This window comes from Bos javanicus, chromosome 21 (genome assembly GCF_032452875.1).
Source record: "Bos javanicus breed banteng chromosome 21, ARS-OSU_banteng_1.0, whole genome shotgun sequence".
Taxonomy (NCBI): domain Eukaryota; kingdom Metazoa; phylum Chordata; class Mammalia; order Artiodactyla; family Bovidae; genus Bos; species Bos javanicus.
Genome location: NC_083888.1, coordinates 56,442,209 through 56,462,427, shown reverse-complemented (window position 1 = coordinate 56,462,427; position 20,219 = coordinate 56,442,209). Strand labels below are relative to the sequence as shown.

Genomic DNA, 20,219 nt, shown 5'->3' with positions numbered 1-20,219 from the left:
ACGGGGAGTGGGGCAGATCCCCTTCAGGACCCGTGCTCCTCGAAGCAATTGGGAGAATGCTGAACCAAGCACTAAGCACAAGCTTTCCATATCCAAACTCTGGCTATGTAGCTGCTAGAGCATTAAGCAAAGCAGCTAACGAGAGGATCTCACTGAATTCTACCAAGACCCCTGCTGGGTAAGCAATATAGCCCTCATTTCATTGCTGGGGAAACTGAGGCTCAGAGAGGCCAAATAACTGGCCCAAGGCTGCTCGGCTCACTGGCAGGGCTGGGACTCATATCTAGGACAGGCAGCCTCTACTCTCACTATAGTTAAGTTCCCTACATTTGAACAAGTTCCATCTAAGAGCACGTTTGTAAATCCAATGTGTTTTTAAGTCCAACAAAGTTAGCCTAGGTACCCAACTAACACGATTGGCTATATAGTACTGTGCTAGAATAGGTTTATGTCTTTCACACAAACACATAAAAAACAACCACAAAAAAATAAAGAAAGCGTTTTTAATCTTAAAGCACAGTACCTCGAAAAGTACACAAGTACAACAGCTGGCATACAGGGGCTGGCATCGAGTGAACAGGCAGGAAGAGGTTCTGATGGCAGGAGGGAGAGGAGGTGGAAGATGGTAGAGCTGAAGGATCGTCAGCAATAGGAGATGGAGGGCAAGCTGCAATGTCACTCATGCCTGATGTTTATGGAACACACGTTTGCATCTTTGAATGTTTGAAACTTGAAGTTTCGTAGGTAGGAGACTTACTGTACTCCAAAGCAGCGGTGCTGATATCTCCCCTGAGCTTGTTAGGAATGCAGAGCCTCAGGCATCCCCCAGACCTCCTGCGTCTGCATTTTAACCAAGTCCCCAGGTGACCATGAGCACATTAACGATGGAGACGCAGGGCTCTGTGCTCTAACACGTGCACCGCTGTGATCTCTCGAGGCCCTTCTGACTTCATTGTGTGCGTCTAAATATTCACTGTGAGCTTGGAGCTCAGAGGCTGTGGAAGCAGCAGCAATGCCTGCCCAGTGCCTGTGGTCTACAAATTAGATACCAATCCCTTCCTCTTCCTTTCTTCCTCCAAATGCATACGGGCCACCCAAAGCCCTCAAGCCATTTAGATACTTGTCACACCACGCTACATTGGGATTTTTGCCAGTGAAGGAAAAACAAGCAAGGTTTTTAAGTGACCAAAGAGGTTTCAAAGCAATTCTTTCAAGGGTTTGCCCCCTCTGAGGCCCATAGAAGAATTACTCAGAAATTAGAGAAAAGATGCAACAGCACAGCCAGTTCATTCTGCTACCAGTTCCAGCACGCTGCCCCATCTAATTTAAAGAGCCCAGGTGATGGGGCTTCCATTTTCCTGAGGAGGCTGTTTGATGAGCCAAGGTTTCCTTTAAGAGGCTCTTCCCCTCCTGCAGGGGTCTGAGGATTCCCCAGGTACAGCCTCCTGCAACCAGGTGAAATCACTGCCAAACCATGTCAAGCGCCTCCTCTCAACACAGTCTGCTTTGACAGAGGCTTAATAAACCAGAGTGACTTAGCTGCTCTAATCTCTGCTTCTAAGTCGTTCTATCTACTCCATTAATCACCTCTATCGACACTCCTCCAGGTCTCCAGAGAGGTTCCACTTCTTTCTGGTAATGGGCTCCTCCAGACTGCAGACCAGCCTTTCAACTTCAGGACTCCCATCTCTGGCTCTCATCCACGTCCTGTAAAGGCAAAGTCCTGCATCCTGGGAGCCCCCACCCAACGCTCCTCCACACCCTGGGGGAGGGGAGGGTCAGGCAAGGTCGTCAGCCACTCTGAGGCAGCCCATTCAGCACAGAGGGCATTTCATGTGGCACGTGAATGGTCCTTATCCTGATGTTCACCTCCAAATAAGGTAGGACCCAGAGGCCACCAGCCCACAAAGGGAGGCTGGAGCGCTGACACTCTGCCAGGGGCCCTCGCAATAACACAAATCCTTCCAGGACAGGCACTCAGCTGCCCCTCTGCATACTCAGAGTGGGCAAAGAGCTACAGAAGCGGGACTCTGTGGGGCTCTGAGTGTTGGCTATCACCCAGAATAAGGGCCACAGAATTCTCTCTCTGCTAAATCTGGTTTTGTTTAAATGCCTATGTGTCACTTACAGCAAAAGCCTCTGCAATTGAAGCCTCTGCAAAATCCCGTGGGGCTTGAGCCCAGCTGATACAGAAAGCATCATAACCCAGGCGTCCCAACACGGGGGGCAGAGTGCAGAAGGAGAACGAGGACGACTGAGGTGACCCACGCTCTCTCACCATAGCCCAGCTGATACAGAAAGCGTCATAACCCAGGCGTCCCAACACGGGGGGCAGAGTGCAGAAGGAGAATGAGGACTGAGGTGACCCACGCTCCCTCACCAGTTGGCTGTGCGCCCCAAGGCCAAGAACTGCATCCTTCACCCTGCACGAGCCAGATGGAGGAGCAGTGCCCTTCAGGCTTGGCACGACGCAGCCACAGGGCCAACCATGCCCACCCGAGCAAAGCTAGCTGAAAAGGACCACTCTTGCCCCTGATCCAGCCGGGTCCTCTCTTACCACCCTATTTCTGCAACCACTGTACCCAGCACCAGGAACGTTGCACGCTCCCATCTGTCCAGCAAACACCACTTGCGTCAAAGCACATCTCAATGCTGCATGATGTCTTCCAGCCACGCTGGGCATTAGAGTGTCATTCCAGGTCACATGTCGCAGTCACACCTGTGGGCTCACCGAGAACAGGGCCTTCTCTTCCTACCCTCAGCACTGACCGAGGGCCTCACATACGGAGAGCCAATGAGTTCAGAACACAAAATAGAGGACAGAAACCAGCCATTGTGCTCAGTACAAGGTTCTGGGCGAGGGTCCCTACAGAGGGGTCCAAGTCTAAAGAACAAAGGGGTGCTTCCCAGGCCTCCATCTTGGAAAATGGTGGTTTGTCCAGGCCCTTCATCTGCATCTGTGGTCAGAAATGACAGCTCCTACCTCCAACATCTGCTGAGACCTGCAGAAGATGCCTTTCTTCATCTAGTCCTCCACATCTGGCACAAGACAACCACTTTTGCCTAAATTTCTTCGCAATAGCTCATAACTGTTCTCCCTGTCTTCACTTTTTTTCTAGGCATGATGCTAAGAATGTTCACTTTATTACCTTAAAGTTATTACTTTAAAGTTATCCCCCACGGTGCCAGCAAAGTCGTCTTCCTAAAACACAGAGCTGCTCAGAAACCATCCGTGGCCCTCACTGCTTACAGGGTAGGGGACAAAGGCCTTCTGATGTTTGAGTCTCTTGGTCCAACATGCTTGTTACATGATGACTAGCCTCCCACACCCGCCCATACACGCTGTGCTCCAAGCTTACCCCGAGAACTAACTGTCCCTCACCCAGGGGACCCTTCATCATCTTCCCCAAAGAATACAAGCTTTGGGGCCAGGTGGCCTGAGTTCCAGTCCCCACTCTGCCAATTCCAGGTTAGGAGAACTTGGGCCAACTATTTAAGCTCTCTGTGCCTCCCTCGTATCTTCTGTAAACTGAATATAATAAAAACAACAGTAATACCCACCTACCACCTATCTTCCTAGGATTGCTACAAGGCTCAGCAAGGGCATCTTCAGGGCCCCCTTTTGACAGGATGCTCTTGGATCCTGATATTTACGACCTACCTGTCCTTCTTGGGTTCTAATCCCCAGGATTGGAACACTTCATATTCCTACTTGTATTACACTCAATTTTGTATTTTGAGCCTCTCAACTGGAATGAGAGCTCCCTGGAGGCAGGGTCACATCTAGGTCAGTTTTCACTTCCCTACAGGCCTAGGAGATAGTGTTATTCGATCTACACTCATCTGGCCACCAAGTACTGAACTCAAAGATGGTTTCCTACCTGAGCTCAGAGAAACTGCCCTCAGGAGGCCTTCTAAGTAATTTTTTCATCCATGTGATTATTTTAATAAATCTTAAATCTTTCATAAATCTTAAGTACAGAGTTGAACCAGCTGGTATGGGATTGACCCAGCTAAAAGGCTAGTCCCTGAACTAGGCATGTATAATGGAATCAACAGTCAGACATTTATAAAGTGAAATGAGATAAACCAATGAGGGGGGTCATAAAAGCTGGTATTTGGAAAGATGTTCTAAAGAAGACCTCCTGCATCTTTTTTTTTCTAGCCAGACATTCCACGAAGGGAGCCTTTCCTGCATACGGGCCACGTGCAGCACTTGCACCAAATCCTACCTGTGGTTTAATGAGTCAGTTCTGAAAAGGCCCAAATAACTGATTTTCTCCATTTCACAATGAAGGAATGTTCTTCAAAAGGTTAAGCATCTATTATAGTTATGCAAAGGGCTTCCCTGGTGGCTCAGTGATAAAGAATCCACCTGCCAAGCAGGAGAGACTGGTTCAATCTCTGGGTCAGGAAGATCTCCTGGAGAAGGAAACAGCAACCCACTCCAGTATTCCTGCCTGGGAAATTCCACGGACAGAGGAGCCTGATGGACCACAGTTCATGGGGTCACAAAAGAGTAGGCTATGCCTTAGGGACTAAACAACGACATAGTCATGCAAACAGTAGTAATAATATTTATATAGCACCTGACACTTGATCCTTAAAAGCCTTAGGATAAACAGCGTCATCATGATGCCCATTTCACAGGCAGAAAACTAAGGCTGTAATAGCTAAAATGACTCATTTGCGCAGGTTGTATCCGGGCCAGAATGCAGACTCTGATCTCCAAATTCCAGATTGCACTCATTAAGTCCCCCTTCACCAACAGAAGGGACCAGATGTGGGACACACAGAGTCTCCTGCAGCCTGCACGGTCCGGGCCATCTCAGCATCGACCATGCAGAAGGCCAACAGTACACATAGGTCCAGATATCGATTTTTTAACCTTTCTACTCGAAATGAAGCAAGTGCTGCCTTTACAAAATTCACCCTCATTCCTTTGTTCCTAAAAAATTCATCCTGTAAAATTATGTTCAATTTGAGTTATCTTTTGGAGGTAATTTCAGCAGCAAAAATCTGCTCAGTACTTGCTCTGTGCCAAGCTGTCCTGTAAGTACGTTATGTAGACTAACAAGCTAAGTACACACAACCCCATGAGAAAGGTACTGTATGGGCTTCTACATGCACACACATACAGACACATACAGTGCTATTCTAGGGTTTGGGCTGTATCAGTGAACAAAACAAACCCTGCCCCTTCTGTGATGTTAGGAGATAAAGTAATTAGTTCAAGGTCAGGTAAGCAGTAAGGGCAGAGGCAGGATTGGAAACCAGGCACATTGACTCCAGAGTCCATGTTCTTAACCCCTGAGCTCTTAACTCTTAATTCCTCTTGGCTGGGTGTCCTGATCTGTCCCAAAGCATCAACAGGCAAGTGGGGACGGCGGGGAGACAGGAGCTGCTTTCGTGGGCTGCAGCTCCCTGCCAGGCAGAACGGAGACCTCTGTTGTCCAACCACTATTTGCTGCAAACTGAGTTCATGCCCGACTCCAGCCTCAGTTCTAGAGCCAAAGATGCAGGGGACACAGCCGTGCCCTCAAGAAGCTCCCAGGCTAGTGTGGAAAGACTAGCAAATATTTCTATTAGCTTACCATCTGCTCTGGGCCCAGCACAACCTATGAACTGGGGTGAACTGCCTGAATTGTGACTTGGGGTGGGGGCAACGTGAAACTGTTTGCCAACTTCATCCTGAGCAGCCCCAGCATATTGCCCAACCCTACCTCCTTCTGCTTTAAAAAAAAAAAATCAAAGTACTCTGATTCAGCCTAGCCCTGGTTGAGCACTGACTCCCTGCTAAATCCCCAAAGCCTAATTACTTAACTATTGTGCATGGTAATCTTAGGAGGTGTTTGTTTTCTCTCTCCCCATGGACAGCCAATGAGCATAAGGCAGTGGTTGCTAGTGAGCATTGCTCAGGTAGGAGATAAAGCTGTGATTTCTCGTGCAGCACTTTCCTATGGCCAAAGTACTGGAGTTTCAGCTTTAGCATCATTCCTTCCAAAGAAATCCCAGGGCTGATCTCCTTCAGAATGGACTGAACTGAACTTCTATGGACCAAGCCCTCCACTTCAGAACACCCTTCAACCTCCACCTTGTACCCTTCCAGGGCTCAATCAGGCTTCATCTTCTCCAAGGAGGGGACCCTTGCCCTGATCCACCATACTCATTCCTCCAGAGGTGTTTGCCATAGGCGACTCTGTTATTTAAGCCCCCGACTCCTCCGTGCAAAGCCTATTCCCTGACAGCGGAGACTAGATCCCCCCTCAGCTTCACAGCCTAGTACATCTCAGGCTTTGTAGACAGTTGAGAAATACACATTGCCATTAGGTCCTCAGGCAATGTCTTGAGATCGAGAGCTGCAGCCCCCTCCTGTGCTGAATTAGCAAAGGTTGCCGTGGACTCAGAATCTGGGGGCACCTTCCCATGTGCAAAGGGACAAGCCACTGGGCAGCGAGCTCCTCTGCTTCTCGACCACAAAGTGACCTTCCTAGTCCTTTCCCAAAGGGGACATGCACTGGCCTTTCAGAAGAAACTAAATTATTCCGGCACATTTATTTTTCTTCTTTTTTCGTCAAATGCTATGCTCCAATGGCCTCTTCATAATGGACAATGTTTTTTTTTTTTTAAAAAAACCCTTTTCAAGCATTTGACTTTGCTATTGAGTTGAACGGCTGGATCTCTTCCACCCAAGGCAACACATGGCAATGCTTAATGATTTCCATTTTTAACTCAAGGAGGAACGTTCCTCAGAGTTCAAGAGGAAGCCGAGTGGGCGCTCTGGATTGCGGGAGGCCCGCATGGCGTCAGGAGCGGAGAATCTGGAAGTCAACGGGGGGAGCAGATGGCCCAGCAAGGAGGCGAGATTGCTAGCAGATGGCCCCCATAGTTTGGATAAGGCAAAAAGAAAAAAAAAAAACTTTTGATTGCAAACAAATTGGTATTAGAAGCATACCAAGAAGAGAGGCCCACACAGATGTTTGCTGTTGCAATGGGCAGGCATTCCCTGTTCCTTTACGGGGGGACCCAGTCAGTGACGGAGGCTGGAATTGCAACGCAAGTCCTCATCTCTAAATTGTCTTTTTTCCACCCGGTTTATTCATAATTATGGATAAGGATGTAGGCACACAATTCGGGCCATCCAAATTAAAATGCTTGGCCCCACAGACAACGCGTAGGGCAGTGAACGCATTCTGCAGGATATTGTTCTGGTGGATACGTCATTACAGGTCTATATCACAACTCAGAGTGCACAACACAGAGGGTGAATCCTGCTGTAAACTATGGTTGTGGTTAACAATAATGGACGAATATTGGCTCATCGACTGCAACAAATGTACTGCAGCAACTCCAAGTATTAATGGGGAAGCTGGGAAAAAGAGGAATAATAGAGGAACTCTATTTTCTTCTCGAATTTTCTAAAAACCTAAAACAACTCTAAAACAAAATTCTGTGGATTCTCTCTAGCACACACACATACCTGGCTCTTCTTGCTGGCTGGGTGACCTTGAACTGGTCACTTAACCTCTCCGAGTCGCCTTTTCCTTATCTTCAAAATGAAGACACTAATAGCACTGACCCAAAGGGTTTTTATGAGGAGTAAGTAAATTAATACACAGAAGGCACATGGAATAGCTCCTGCCCATAGTACGCTGGTATTAGCTGTGATTACAATGATGGCCACAGATATCGTGTGCCAGCTACCCTGAGATACTTCAATCATCCATCATGGGATTTAAGGCTTGCAGCAGCCCTATGAGGCAGGTAGGAAATGCTACTATCCTCATTTTACAAAAGAGAAAACCTGAAGCTTAGAGAGATTATATAACTCGCTGAGGGTCACATGGCTGGGCAGTATGCGTGAGGTGGGACTCAAACCCACATGTCTGCCTTCCCCACCACAAGCTGCCATGTCCAAGAAGGAAAGAGCTGGTGCTCTCCGGACAGGACCACTGTCTGGCTGCTGGAAGGCTTTGCACTTATCCTATGTAATCTCGCTTTGGAGGGTGGGGGCTGTGAGAGAGGGACAGGGGTGTGGGGGAAGGAGGGGGAGTAGAAGGGGAGAGACCAACCCCAAAGGCCAAGCAGGATCTTGGCAGAGCCAGTACTAGAACCCAGACTTTGGCTCCTAAACCACTTGATCCGCTGTATTAACATATCCACTTCACCCACATAAAAAAGCCAAGAGTGATCACCCTGATGACAGACTGCTCTCTTCCTTGGCCTCCACCTGTGGCTCTGCCAGCCTATCTCTGTTCCAAGGCAGATGGTGACAACAGCCCCAAGAAGTCACCTGGGCTCCTCTGGAGGTTGCCCTTTGCAGGAAAGCCCCTGCTCAAGCTGGACCGCCTGCTCTGCCGCCTGGGACAGAAACTGAACCGTGATCTCCCTGCCCACAGGGATAAGTTCAATTCTTGCTTTTCCAAAGCAGCATTTGCTTTTACATAACAACTTTCAAACTTGGGATGTGTGACTTGTTTCCCAAGCCTGCTGGAGCAGCCTCCGAACAGACGTTCGTTCAGAATCCAGACACTTCATCTCGTCTCCGGTACCACCTCACCTCCACACCCACGCGGCCTGATGTACTTTTTGCAGCTCTGGGTCCCCTCCTCCTACTCTTGCCTTCTCATGCTTTCTGCACCTCTGCTCCCCACACCGGGGGCGCCTACAGGGACCCACAGCAGTGGGTTCCTCCTGCGTGATCACATGTCCTCCTAACCCGGCTCAATACCAGCTCCTGTGTGCAGGACATCACACCCCCCCCCCACCCACCCCCTCTCCTCTCCCCTTGGTCTGTACATGTAGCCCTGACCTGGAACAGAAAGGGAAAGTAGATCAGAGCCAGGCTGACTGCAAAAGATCCTCCACCTAGAATGAGATCCAACGCCTCTGCTTTCCTGAAAATCTAGAGCCTCCCTTCATCTTCACATACCTCTCAAGAACCTGTTTACCCTCTCTTCCCCCCAGGCCTGCCCTCTGTGGACACTCTGATGGGCTGAATGCATGCACGCTCAGTCATGTCTGACTTTTTTGTGACCCCATGAACTGCAGCCTGCCAGGTGCCTTCGTCCATGGAATTTTCCAGGCAAGAATACTGGAGTGGGTTGTCATTTCCTACTCCATATGGACTGAAGGTGTCCCCACAAAATTCCTTTGCTGAAGCACTAACCACCCCCCTCCAAGGTAATGGTGTTAGAGATGGGGCCTCTGGGAGGTCACGTGGGTGGCACAAGTCATGAACGATGGCTTTGGACCTGATGGGATTAGTGGCCTCACAGGAAGAGCCAGCAGAGTTGTTCTCACTCGCTGTCTCCTGCCACGTGAGGATACACATAGGCCAGGAAGCGCGTTCTCACAGGAGCCTGATCCTGATGCTGGTATCCTGATCTAGGACTTCCAGCCTCCAGAATTGTGAGAAAATACATCTCTGTTGTTTAAGCCACCCAACCTATGGTATTTTTGTTATGGCCACCCAAGCAAAGACACAGCACCATGAGCCCTTTCAAAAGACATATGTGAAAAGCAGGAATATCAAACATGATGAAGAAAATTCCTCCAGCATCAATGGAGGGAACCAAGCTCCTCTCTCCCTTTTCAAGCACAAGGCACAGGATGCAGGAAGCCCAAATGAACAGGAGTGACATGGCAGAGGCAGGGCCACTGATTCCATCTCAAATGTGTGGGAAAAGGCAGTGTAAGAATGGGGGAAGGCATTCCCACCCCAGCTGAGAAGCCAAAAAGGATAAAACGCTGCCCAAATGCCAAGAGATGAAAACCAGCTTCTCTATTCAGAGGCAAGTTCTGCAAGGTACACCATCCTCCAGCATCCCAAACCTCCAAAAGGTTAAAAACAAACAAGAAACGTATTTCCAGAAAAGAAAATAAACAGTGTGTGGTAAGATGTTTACTTCTTAATTTATCCTCATAAAATTCAATTGACAGATAGTTTTCCAGCCTTATAATACACAGGCACTATGTCATCTCTGGGATAAGCAGATTAAAAAAATAATCATGAAAATGGAAGCTGATGTGTGAATATGTGTGTATAAATGCTTGATGGGTATTAACTCATTTAATTCTAACAACCCTATGAAATGAATGCAATTATCACCCCCTTACCACCATCATTTTACAAAAGGAAACACTGAAGTACCTATTATGGTTTTAAAGAGCAAATGAGCCTTGTCTTTTATATCCTAGTTGAGAGAGGCAAACAATTTAACAATAGATATAGAGCTTGTTAAAAGCTCAACCAAGAGAATCAGTGACATAGAAGGCTACTTTGGGTTGAGTGATCAGGAAAGACCAGTGGGAGCTGGCAATCACACAAAGGAACGTCTTGGAAGATTGGGGGTAAAGGAGTTATGTGGTCCCCAGAAGCTCCAAAAGTCAGCCACAGAATGTGTCCATCACTGGCTCTCACAGGTCAGTGCCAGGCTCAGGCCTCTGTAGCTCTCAGAACCTCCCAGAATCACAGGTCCCACCCTCAACTGTCTTCAAACACTCCAGTTGTCACCACAGAGAGATACGTGGAAACCCTTTGGGTCTTGATGCAGACTGAAGGTTTGTGTCTCCCTGAAACTCTTACGTTGAATCCCTAACCCCCAAATGTGATGGTGTTTGGAGGTGCAGCCTTTGGGAAATGATTAGACTTATTTGAGGTCATGAGGGTAGAGTCTGCATGAGAGGATTAGTGCCCTTCAAATAAAGGGAAAGAAGACCAGACCTCCCGTTCTCTCTCCACCATATGGACACACAGTAAGAAGAAAGCCATCTGCAAGCTAGGAATGGAACTAGCCAACACCTTGATCTTAGACTTCCCAGCCTCCAGAACTGAGAAATAAACGTCTGCTCTTGAAAGAGAAAGAACAAATATCATATATTAATGCATGCATATGGAATCTAGAAAGATATTGCTGATAAACCTACTTGCAGGGTAGTAATGGAGATGCAGACATAGAGAATAGATTTGTGGACACGGTTGGGAAGGAGAAGGCGGGACGAATTGAGAGAGTAGCATGGAAACATATACATCACCATATGTAAAGTACATAGTCAGTGGGAATTTGCTGTAGGACACAGGGCGCTCAACCCAGAGCTCTGCGACAACCTAGAGGGGTGTGATGATGTGGGAGATGAGACAGAGCTTCAAGAGGGAGAGGACATATGTATACCTATGGCTGATTCATGTTGATATATGGCAGAAACCAGCATAATATATCCTCCAACAAAAAGTTTGTAAAAATAAATGTCTGCTCTTTAAGCCTCCCAGCCTATAATGCTTTGTCTGTCAGCCCAAATTACGGCAGTTCCCACAGGATTCAGCGTCACTGTTCTTCATTCCTATTTCATGCATTTTGTAGGGAGGACCCATTGCCTCTGGGGGAAGAAAAATAAATGACTTTTCCATAGACTTCAGTGGTCAAAACGAAGCTTGTTTTGTTTTTGTTTGTTTGTTGCTATTTTTTTTTAGCTTCCCTACATTTAAAAAGAAACCAAACTGTGTTTCAGGAAAATCACTATGTCAGACCAAGTCTGAGCCTTCATTTAACATTCAGATACTTACTGAAAGTCTACACAGTGGCAGACAGTGTCCTAAGCCAGTGCTGCCTGGCCTTCAGTGGGCATGGGAGCCCCCTGGGGGATTCCGTTAGGATGTAGACTCTGACCCTGCAGTAGGTTTGGGATGGGCCTGAAACTCTGCATCCCTAACAATCCCAGGTGATGCCAACCTCACTGAGCAGCAGGACTCCAGCCCAGCAAGTGCATCAACTCCGGCTTCAACTTGGAATAAGCTGGAGAGGTCTGAACAAGTCCTGAGTTCTGGGCTCTACCCCAGACAAAGGCAATCAGACACTCCAGGGTGAGGCCCGGGCATTTCGAAAGTGCTCAGTGGGGACTTCCCTGGTGGCACAATGGATAAGAATCCACATATCAATGCAAGCAACACAGGTTTGATACCTGGTTCAGGAAGATTCCACATGCCTCGGAGTCACTAAGCCCATGTACCTCAACTACTGAGCCCGTGTGCCCTAGAGCCCCACAAGAGAGGCCCGGGCACCACAACACGGAGTAGTCTCTGCTCTCCACAACTAAAGAAAGCCCACGTGCACCAGTGAAGACTCAGCACAACCAGAAATAAATGAAGTGCTCAGTGATCTGAACGTGCGGCCAGGGTTTAGAATCACTCTTCTGGACATACAGCAGTGAGCTAGGTAGCCCTCAAGGGGAGACAGATGAGAAATAACTAAATTATCTTAGACAGCAGAGACATATGTCATAAAAACAACGTGGGATAACGTGATGAGGTCAGAGGGGGCTGGGGGGGGAGGGGGGCAAGCGGGAATTACACTGAAGCACAAATAACAAGACAGAAACACCACCGAGATCTGAAGAGATGACCCCAGGCTGAGAAAAGAGCCCACTTTCCACCTCAAGTCTTAAGGGATGACAAGAGCAGGGTCCCATTTGTGTTTTTAGGACACAAAGCTGACAGGTGCACAGGTTGCACTCTGAGGGGAGAGTAAAAATAAGACACGTTTCCTTCCTGGAAGTTCTTATGAAAACATGAACTAATGATTGCTGAACACCTACTGTGGGCAACGTGAACTAATGATTGCTGAGCACCTACTGTGGGCAATGCTTCCGGTCTGGGAACTGACACAGCAGGCCCTGCTTCAAGCTCCACATGAAGAAACATGTGGAGAGACCACATGGGGAGACCACATCCCTAAAAGACCCCATCTGGTAGATCACAAAGGGGGCAGTCTAGCTGGTGGAGAGGGATGCACGGTGGATTCTCAGAGGATGCAAGAAACTTGTGGTTCTTTACTGGCAGCTCCTACAACTGTGTAGAAAAGAAAGCAGCCATCAAATGCCACCTTGTCACCACTCCCCTCCACAACCCCGACAGTAACTGGCAGGGAGCTCTGGTCTACCTTCATCGCAGCACCCCAGAACAGGACTGTTACAAAGCCACCTCCTGAAAATGCCTACCCCTGCCGGCTCCCGGGGGAGCTCAGGTGTTGGAGGAGGAAGCTTCAGTCCCATCCCTCCAGACGCAGAGCCTGTGACCTAACTCTAAACGGGTCCAGGCCCAACACTCCCCTGGCCAAGCAGCTGGCTTAAGGAAGTCACTTGACTCAAGTCACACCAACCCACCAGAACCTCGGGGCTTCTGCAGAAACACCTCAGGCAGCAGCACTCTGTCCAGCATTTTGGGGTCTGGGAGGACCTAAAGCCAGAGCTGTGGTCACTGCCCGCTGGATGATATCTGAGCTCAGCGGCAGAAAGTGAGCATCACAGTTCACCTTTGATCTCAGCCAACAAATCCCTTTTGCTAAACCCAGTTTGGGGAGGCTTTCTGTCACTGCAGCAGAGGCCTGCTTCATCTAGACCCCTGGACTCTGCCGAACTGCGTTGGACTCATTCGCCATTCTCCAAGCCCCTGATGTGGTCCTGTGAGGCTGCTGCCCGGAGGGCCTCTGCAGTCCTCCCGTGTCCCTGAGTCCCCTGGGCTGGGACTCTGTCTTCTCTGCTGGATCATGATCTGCTTGATGACAAGGGCTGTCTCTTATACTTGCTTCTGCCTCCACCAAGTGCCCACTTGTGAAATGGAAAGGGGGCTAGATATTCTCATGGTCCTCGGATGAAGAGGCTGGAAGGGAACTCAGGCTTCGGCCCCATCTGGCCTGGGCGGAGAGCAGGGGCAAGTGCAGTAGGGAGGGCATGTGATCTGAGCCAGGTGACCCCAGGACGCTCATGCCGGCCAAGAGATCCTGGGCAGTCACTAAACTTCTGAGCCTTGTGTTCCTCACCTTTGCAAAAACCCTGAGGTGTTTAATGTTGGAAAGGGCACTTTCATTCCATCACCTGACCAATATTTACCGAGTCCTTTCTATTGTGCAGGACACTATCCCAGAAACAGTTGATACAAAGCGAACTCTTTGGAACCCCGTGGACTGTAACCCACCAGGCTCCTCTGTCCATGGGATTCTCCAGGCAAGAACACTGGAGTAGGTTGCCCTTTCCTTCTCCAGGGGGTCTTCCCGACCCAGGGATCAAACCCGTGTCTCTCATGTCTCCTGCACTGGCAGGTGGGTTCTTTCCCACTTGTGCCACCTGGGAAGCTCAATCCAAGTGACTTGTTGCTAAACATTTTGCCAGTTTCCCTGCTTCCCTCTTTGAAGGGGGACAAAACCAGGCATTCCTGCCAAATAGGGCTGACTGCTCCATAGTTAGTGGAATAATTTTTGATCAGACAGTACACTGGAGAGATAGGAGAAACAGTAGGGCATAGGAGACTCTAACCTAAGAAATGGGGTCCTGACTAAGCCAATGTGCCCAGACTACACGTGACAGAAGCTACAGGAGGAAGACACAGCCAGTCCAGGATGAGAGCCTGGTGAGCTAGAAATCAGTCCAGAACGCACTCCCGCTCTTTACCCAGGGTGAAAAAGCGTTCCCCACATGGATGGTGCTGATTTTAGCATCTCAGGAGACTGGAATGAGAGGATGGGCCCAGCCACAGTTCCTGGCTGTACACATGTTCACGGGTTAGTCCCACACATGCGTCAGCCACTTCCTGCTGCTGGAAGAATGTGCTGAGGGAGGTGAAATGACGGGACAGCACCACTGCCCACTGGGTCACCAGGACAGAAGGGAGTTCAAAGGGAATCCCAGCGGCTTCTCTGCGAGTTCACCCGGCCCCATCTCCATCAAGCAGAGAGTGAACAATTTAGAGATTTACCTAAACCTCTGTGTCCCAGATGGACTCCTCAGACAGCATTTTGAGGGAAGGGAAGTTGATGGTGTTGAAAACAGGCTTTGAGGGAAGGCCCTGGCCTTCCTGGGTGCATGGAACTAACCAAACATTTCAGACCCACAGGCCTAGGTTCCCGGACCAGCTTCCCCACTTAAAAGTTTCATGACTTTGAGTGACTCCTGTCTCCTCCCTAGGTATTTACCCACCTGTAAAATGTGGATAAGACTTGCCTATGAAAACAAGGGCTTCCCGGGTGGCACTAGTGGTAAAGAATCTGCCTGCCAATGCAGGAGACACAAGAGATGCGGGTTCGGTCACTGGGTGGGGAAGATCCCCTGAAGAAGGAAATGGCAACCCACTCCAGTATTCTTGCCTGGAGAATCCGATGGACAGAGGAGCCTGGTGGGCTACAGTCCACGGGGTCACAAAGTGTTGGATACAACTGAGCACAGCACTGCGTTGCTGGCACTCCCATGAGAATAAGCCACGGGAAGACTGCCTCCTTACCTGTTCCTTTGGCCCGAGTTTCTGGTTCCTTTTTCACACAGCCCCATGCAGAGCCTCACCCAGTTCTTCTAACAACTCTAGAGTAGGAGGCCAAGTTCTGTTCTTCCCATTTTACAGGTAAGAAAACAGACATCTAAAAAGACTGACTTGCTTGGCAACTTGGTGGAAAAGCTGAGTGGTATCCATCTAAAATAAAACCTCCAAAGAGTGTGGAGAAAAAGGAACCCTCCTACACCCTCGGTGGGAATGTAAATTGGTGAAACCACCATGGAGAACAGTATGGAGGTTTCTTAAAAAACTAAACACAGAGTTACCACGTGATCCTGCACTCCCACTCCTGGGCATATATCCAGAGAAAACCATAATTTGAAAAGATATGCACCCCATGCTCCCCAGTGTTCATAGCAGAGCTATTTACAACAACCAAGACACAGAAGCAGCCTAAATGTTATCTACAGATGAATGGATAAAGAAGATACACACACAAGGGAATATTGCTTGGCTATAAAAAAAAAAGAGTGAAATAATGCCATTTGCAGCAACATGGATGGATCTAGGGATTATCATATCGAGCAAGAAAGACAAGTATCATATCACTTATATGTGGAAGCTTAAAAAATGATACAAATGAACTCATTTATAAAACAGACATAGACTCACAGACTTAGAAAGCAACTTACAGTTACCACAGAGATGGGGGTAAATTAGGTGCTTGGGACTAACATATACACACTACTATACGTAAAATAGATAAACAGCAAGGTTTATAGTATAAACCAGTGCTGTATAGTATGGGGGACTGTACTCAACACTCTGTAATAATCTAAATGGAAAAGAATCTTAAAGAGAATAGACATTTACATATAACTGAATCACCTTGCTGTACACTTGAAACACAACATTAGAAATGAACTGTACTTCAATTTTTTAAAATAAGAAGATAAAACTTCATGGTTCCCAAAGAGCTTTCAAATGTATCATCCCACTGAGTCCTTTGCACAAGGAGCCCCAAGTTTGGGAGCTGAAGCTAAAACCTACGACTGGCCTGTCTGAGCTTCCATTAGCTGGCCAGTACAGCTCCTGGGAAGAAATCTCTACCCATTTAAGCAAAGCCTGTGTCTGGCAAGAAGAACAGAAAAGACTGGGTCCCTATAGCCTCTGACCCCCTGGAGAAGTCTGAAGAGGAACATCAAACCACCTCCCAGGGCGAGGAGAACCATCCCTCAGGTTGTAATGATACCTGGAATTCCTCTCCCAAAGAAGGGGCCCCAGTGTGTCCCACCCCTGCAGCGACCCTGGGTGGTATGACCTGGTGGGTCATCCCAAAGTGTCCTCTCCCAGAGCAGCTGGGTGTGCTGCCCCTGGAGTTCCATCAGATGGACTCAGCGAGCAAAAGGGCAAGAAAATGAAGACATCCAGACAAACAAAATGGGGGTGCAGGCAGAACACTGACCCTTCAGTAGCACCGTGAGAACAAAAACTGAAAATTGAAAACTCTCAACTGTGACCTTTTCAGTTGTTGGATAAAGAATGTGAGTTGCTTAGCAGCACAACTGATTAATGTCTATATGTTACCTTTCAACTCCTTATTGCTACCCTTTCCCATTCAGGGTCACAAAACCATCTTTTCTCAGCTCTGGTTATGACTGTCTACATCCATACCATCTTGAGGCCAAGTCAAATGCCTTGGGAAGAATCTCTTACCAGGATCTGTGCAATTCTTAGCTGCCTCAGTCCCATTCACTGGTGCCATCAGCCTTCTATTTCTCCATGTGTCTGGGAGAACATATTTGCTCACAGAAGCTGTTCTGTGCCCTGGATTAGAAAATAAGTCACAAACACCATGAGATCAACATGGCACCTACATTCTCACAATGGCCTTACAGCATATATCTAGCTCTGTCAGCAACAGCCCTGTTTGACTATTTAAAGCCATCTGCAGGGAGTGATACCGTGACTGGAAGCACAGTATCACCTGCTCACCTACAGTAATCTGTTTCCTAGATCTAGTTCATTGTTTCTAGTCCCAGATAGGTCAGCATGCGCTCTGACCTTGGCCAAGATTGCTTCGGTCTCAGCCCCTCACAAGTGCAATACAGGGTTTAGACAGGTGACCATTAAGTTCTTAGCCAGCAAACATGCTCAGGTATCCCGGCCCTGAAGGATAAAGTCAGCAAACAGGTGCAGAAAGGTGATGGGGTCTGGCCCGGGACTTTGCACCCTTGAATGTGCGTACAAATCACCTGGGAACCTTGTTACAATGCACATTCTGATTCAGTAGGTCTGAGCCAGGACCTGGAATTCTACACTAACAAGCTCCCCGGTGACACTGATTCTGATGGTCCAAGGGCCATACTGAGTAACCAGGAAGATCACTGGAGTGGATGCTGATGACCAAGTGCAGTTGAACTCCTAAAGGCCTTCCTGATCCAGCAAATAAAAAATAATTCTCACTTTAAGACCTTTAAAGTATTCATTTACCTCTCCTGAGGTGAACACTGCTTCAGCTGGGTAATAATACCTCTTCTATAATGCTGACATCTAAGAGCCTCTAGGTATTTTGTTATTTCTAGTGTGTAATTGAGGGAGAAAACACATCAACTTGCCCAATTGCAAAGCACCAGGTACTATGGTGTTCAAATAGCCTTTCTGGATTTCTTTTGGAAAGGGCAAGTTTTGTTTAATCTTTCATCCTCAAATCACAAAGTTTGAGTTTTGAAAGGCTGTATAAAGTTTAATGAAGTGCCACCTGATTCTTATCAATTAATATGAGCCTCTCTAAATTGTCCCTAACTACTCAAGAAGGTACCATCTGCTTTATTCCCCATATCCTGATTGTTAAATCACAGCATTTCTTTCGTTTTCTTAAATGTTTGAAAATACACACATATATACATATGCACATATATGTATAACTGAATCACTTCGCTGTACACCTGAAACTAACACATTATCAACTATACTTCAATTGAAAAGTTGAAATAAAGTTGCCAGAGAACATTAAAAATTAGAATATTAAAAACAACACTAAAAGGTCCCCAGCACCTTTTAGTTTCCCAGTGGGAACGTTAGCCACTCTGAATGTCTTCTGAAGGTTCCACCTGGGCTCACATCCCCTACTCCATCCCTAACATTTTTTGTAAGTTTCTTTTTCTCTCCATCTTAAATGTGCATATCCTAAGCAACTCCCAAATTTCCTTGTCTCTTCTCGGATGCAAGGCGTGTGGATAGTGGTTCCAGGCACCAACACTCTAATTCCGCGGGGATTAAGAGGAGTTGAAAAGTGATTTTGAAACACAGCGGCAACCTCCCCAGGGGACAGACTGCCCCACCATTTTTAGGGTTTGGAGAGGACGCGTTAGGACACCCCGGGCGCCCCTTCGGCAGGGGCGGGGGCGAGAGCTGAGACTCAGTTTCCAGCCTCAAAACCTGGGTTTTCGAGGGACGCGGAGAGCAATCTTCCGTGCTCTGCAAAATTGGAAGGAGGTCCATTCAGTCTCCTCCGCCCCAGGCCAAGAGAATCCATACATGGACCTCGCCGCTGCGCTCCCCACACTCCCTGGGCACCCCCAGGGACAGAACTCTGGCGCCGAGGGGCCAGTGGTTCATGCTTTCGCCTTAGTAACACAGACCGGCAGCCGCGTTCTGAGCCCCCAGCGGCCGCGCGCAGCTCACGGGAACAGGCACCAGCGCTCAGAGCGTAGCCATCAGCCCTCCTGGGTGCGCTCTACCTGCCTGATGGGGAGGGGACTGGATGAACCCTTGGAGCTAACCTGGCTGGGAAGAGAGGGAACACCTCCCAGAACTGCCCCGCGATTTTCCAGCCCAAATCCCCCAACTCCCCGGGCAGGCCCGCACCATTACCTACCCCAGCTGCCAAAGAGGCCAGACGCACAGCACACCAGGGCCAAAATCGCGCACACGAAGCCAACTTGCTGCGGCAGCATCTCTCGCCTCCTGCGAACTTTGCGCGGCCCGGGGGGCCCGCGGAGCGCCATTCCGCAGCGCCTGGATGCCGCCTCTGTCAGAGGATGGGGAGCCCCAGCGGCCGGAGTGCTATCTGGGGCCGAGCGGCGTGGACTGGAGCGGGCGACTCGAGGCTCAGAGGCCAGGGGCTCCAGGCCACAGGTTCATGGCCCGCGGGCGAGCTCGGCAGGGAAGCAGGGAGAGGAGGTGGGGGGAGCGCGGCGCGGCCGGAGCTCAGAGTCCCGCGCGCGGTGTGCGCGCTCCGCGCACCATGGCTCGGTGGCAAGGAGGCGACGCCGGTACGGTGGCGCTGGCGGCCCTGGATCGCAGGGCTGGCGCAGTCCCGGCGCTGGTGCCGCTACCTGCCCGCTCAGCCTCGGCGCCCTCGCCCGGCCGCAGCCCTGGGAGCAGTGCCCCGGGGCGCCCGCGGGAGCACTCAGTGCGCCCCCGCGCGCCGCGCCGCCGCTCCCACTCGTAGCATCCTCCCCCTCCAAGTTTGGCGGCGGTCGCCGGCCAGCGATGCTCCACTGCTTCCCGGCGAGCCGAGCCGGGCTGACCCAGTGCGCTCAAGTCGGGAGGCAGACTGGACGCGCGGGACCTGCGACCCTCGCCGCGAGCCGCCTAGACGTCGGCCCTCCGGGGGTGAGCTCTCCCCGGGAACTTTGTCTCCGGCTACCGGCGCCTGCGTCTGCGAGGCCGTGACGCCTCCCGCCTGCAGCTCTCGCCTCCCTTCTCCTCCCCTCCTGCCCCTCCTCCCCAGCACGTGTACTCCTCCCCTAGGGCGCACTCGCCGGTGCGCTCCTCCCTTCCCCGGCGAGGCTCAACTACTGACCCACAGAGTCGCCCTCCTTCTCCCTTTTTCTCTCCCCCCGCCCCGACGGAGCCGAAACTAGTCCTTCTGTAACCCTGCGGGGCTGCTGCAGAAAGGAACAGGTTATGGCACCGCAGGGACTCTGGAAACCAGGGTTTCCGTAGAGCGGTC

At 49.5% G+C, this 20,219-nt stretch overlaps 1 protein-coding gene across 2 annotated transcripts in view; it reads right to left on the bottom strand.

Moving 5' to 3' along the window:
- Positions 1-19,542, bottom strand: part of SLC24A4 (solute carrier family 24 member 4) — a 195,018-nt gene extending 175,476 nt beyond the window's left edge. For both annotated transcript variants that reach the window (XM_061395136.1, XM_061395137.1), the window contains exons 1-2: positions 19,140-19,542; positions 16,976-17,086 (exon numbers count right to left, since the gene is read on the bottom strand). In XM_061395136.1, coding sequence (XP_061251120.1) covers positions 16,976-17,086; positions 19,140-19,269 — 241 coding nt within the window. In that variant the 5' untranslated portion in view covers positions 19,270-19,542. The remainder of the gene's footprint in view (positions 1-16,975; positions 17,087-19,139) is intronic.
- Between the last annotated feature and the right edge of the window lie 677 nt (positions 19,543-20,219).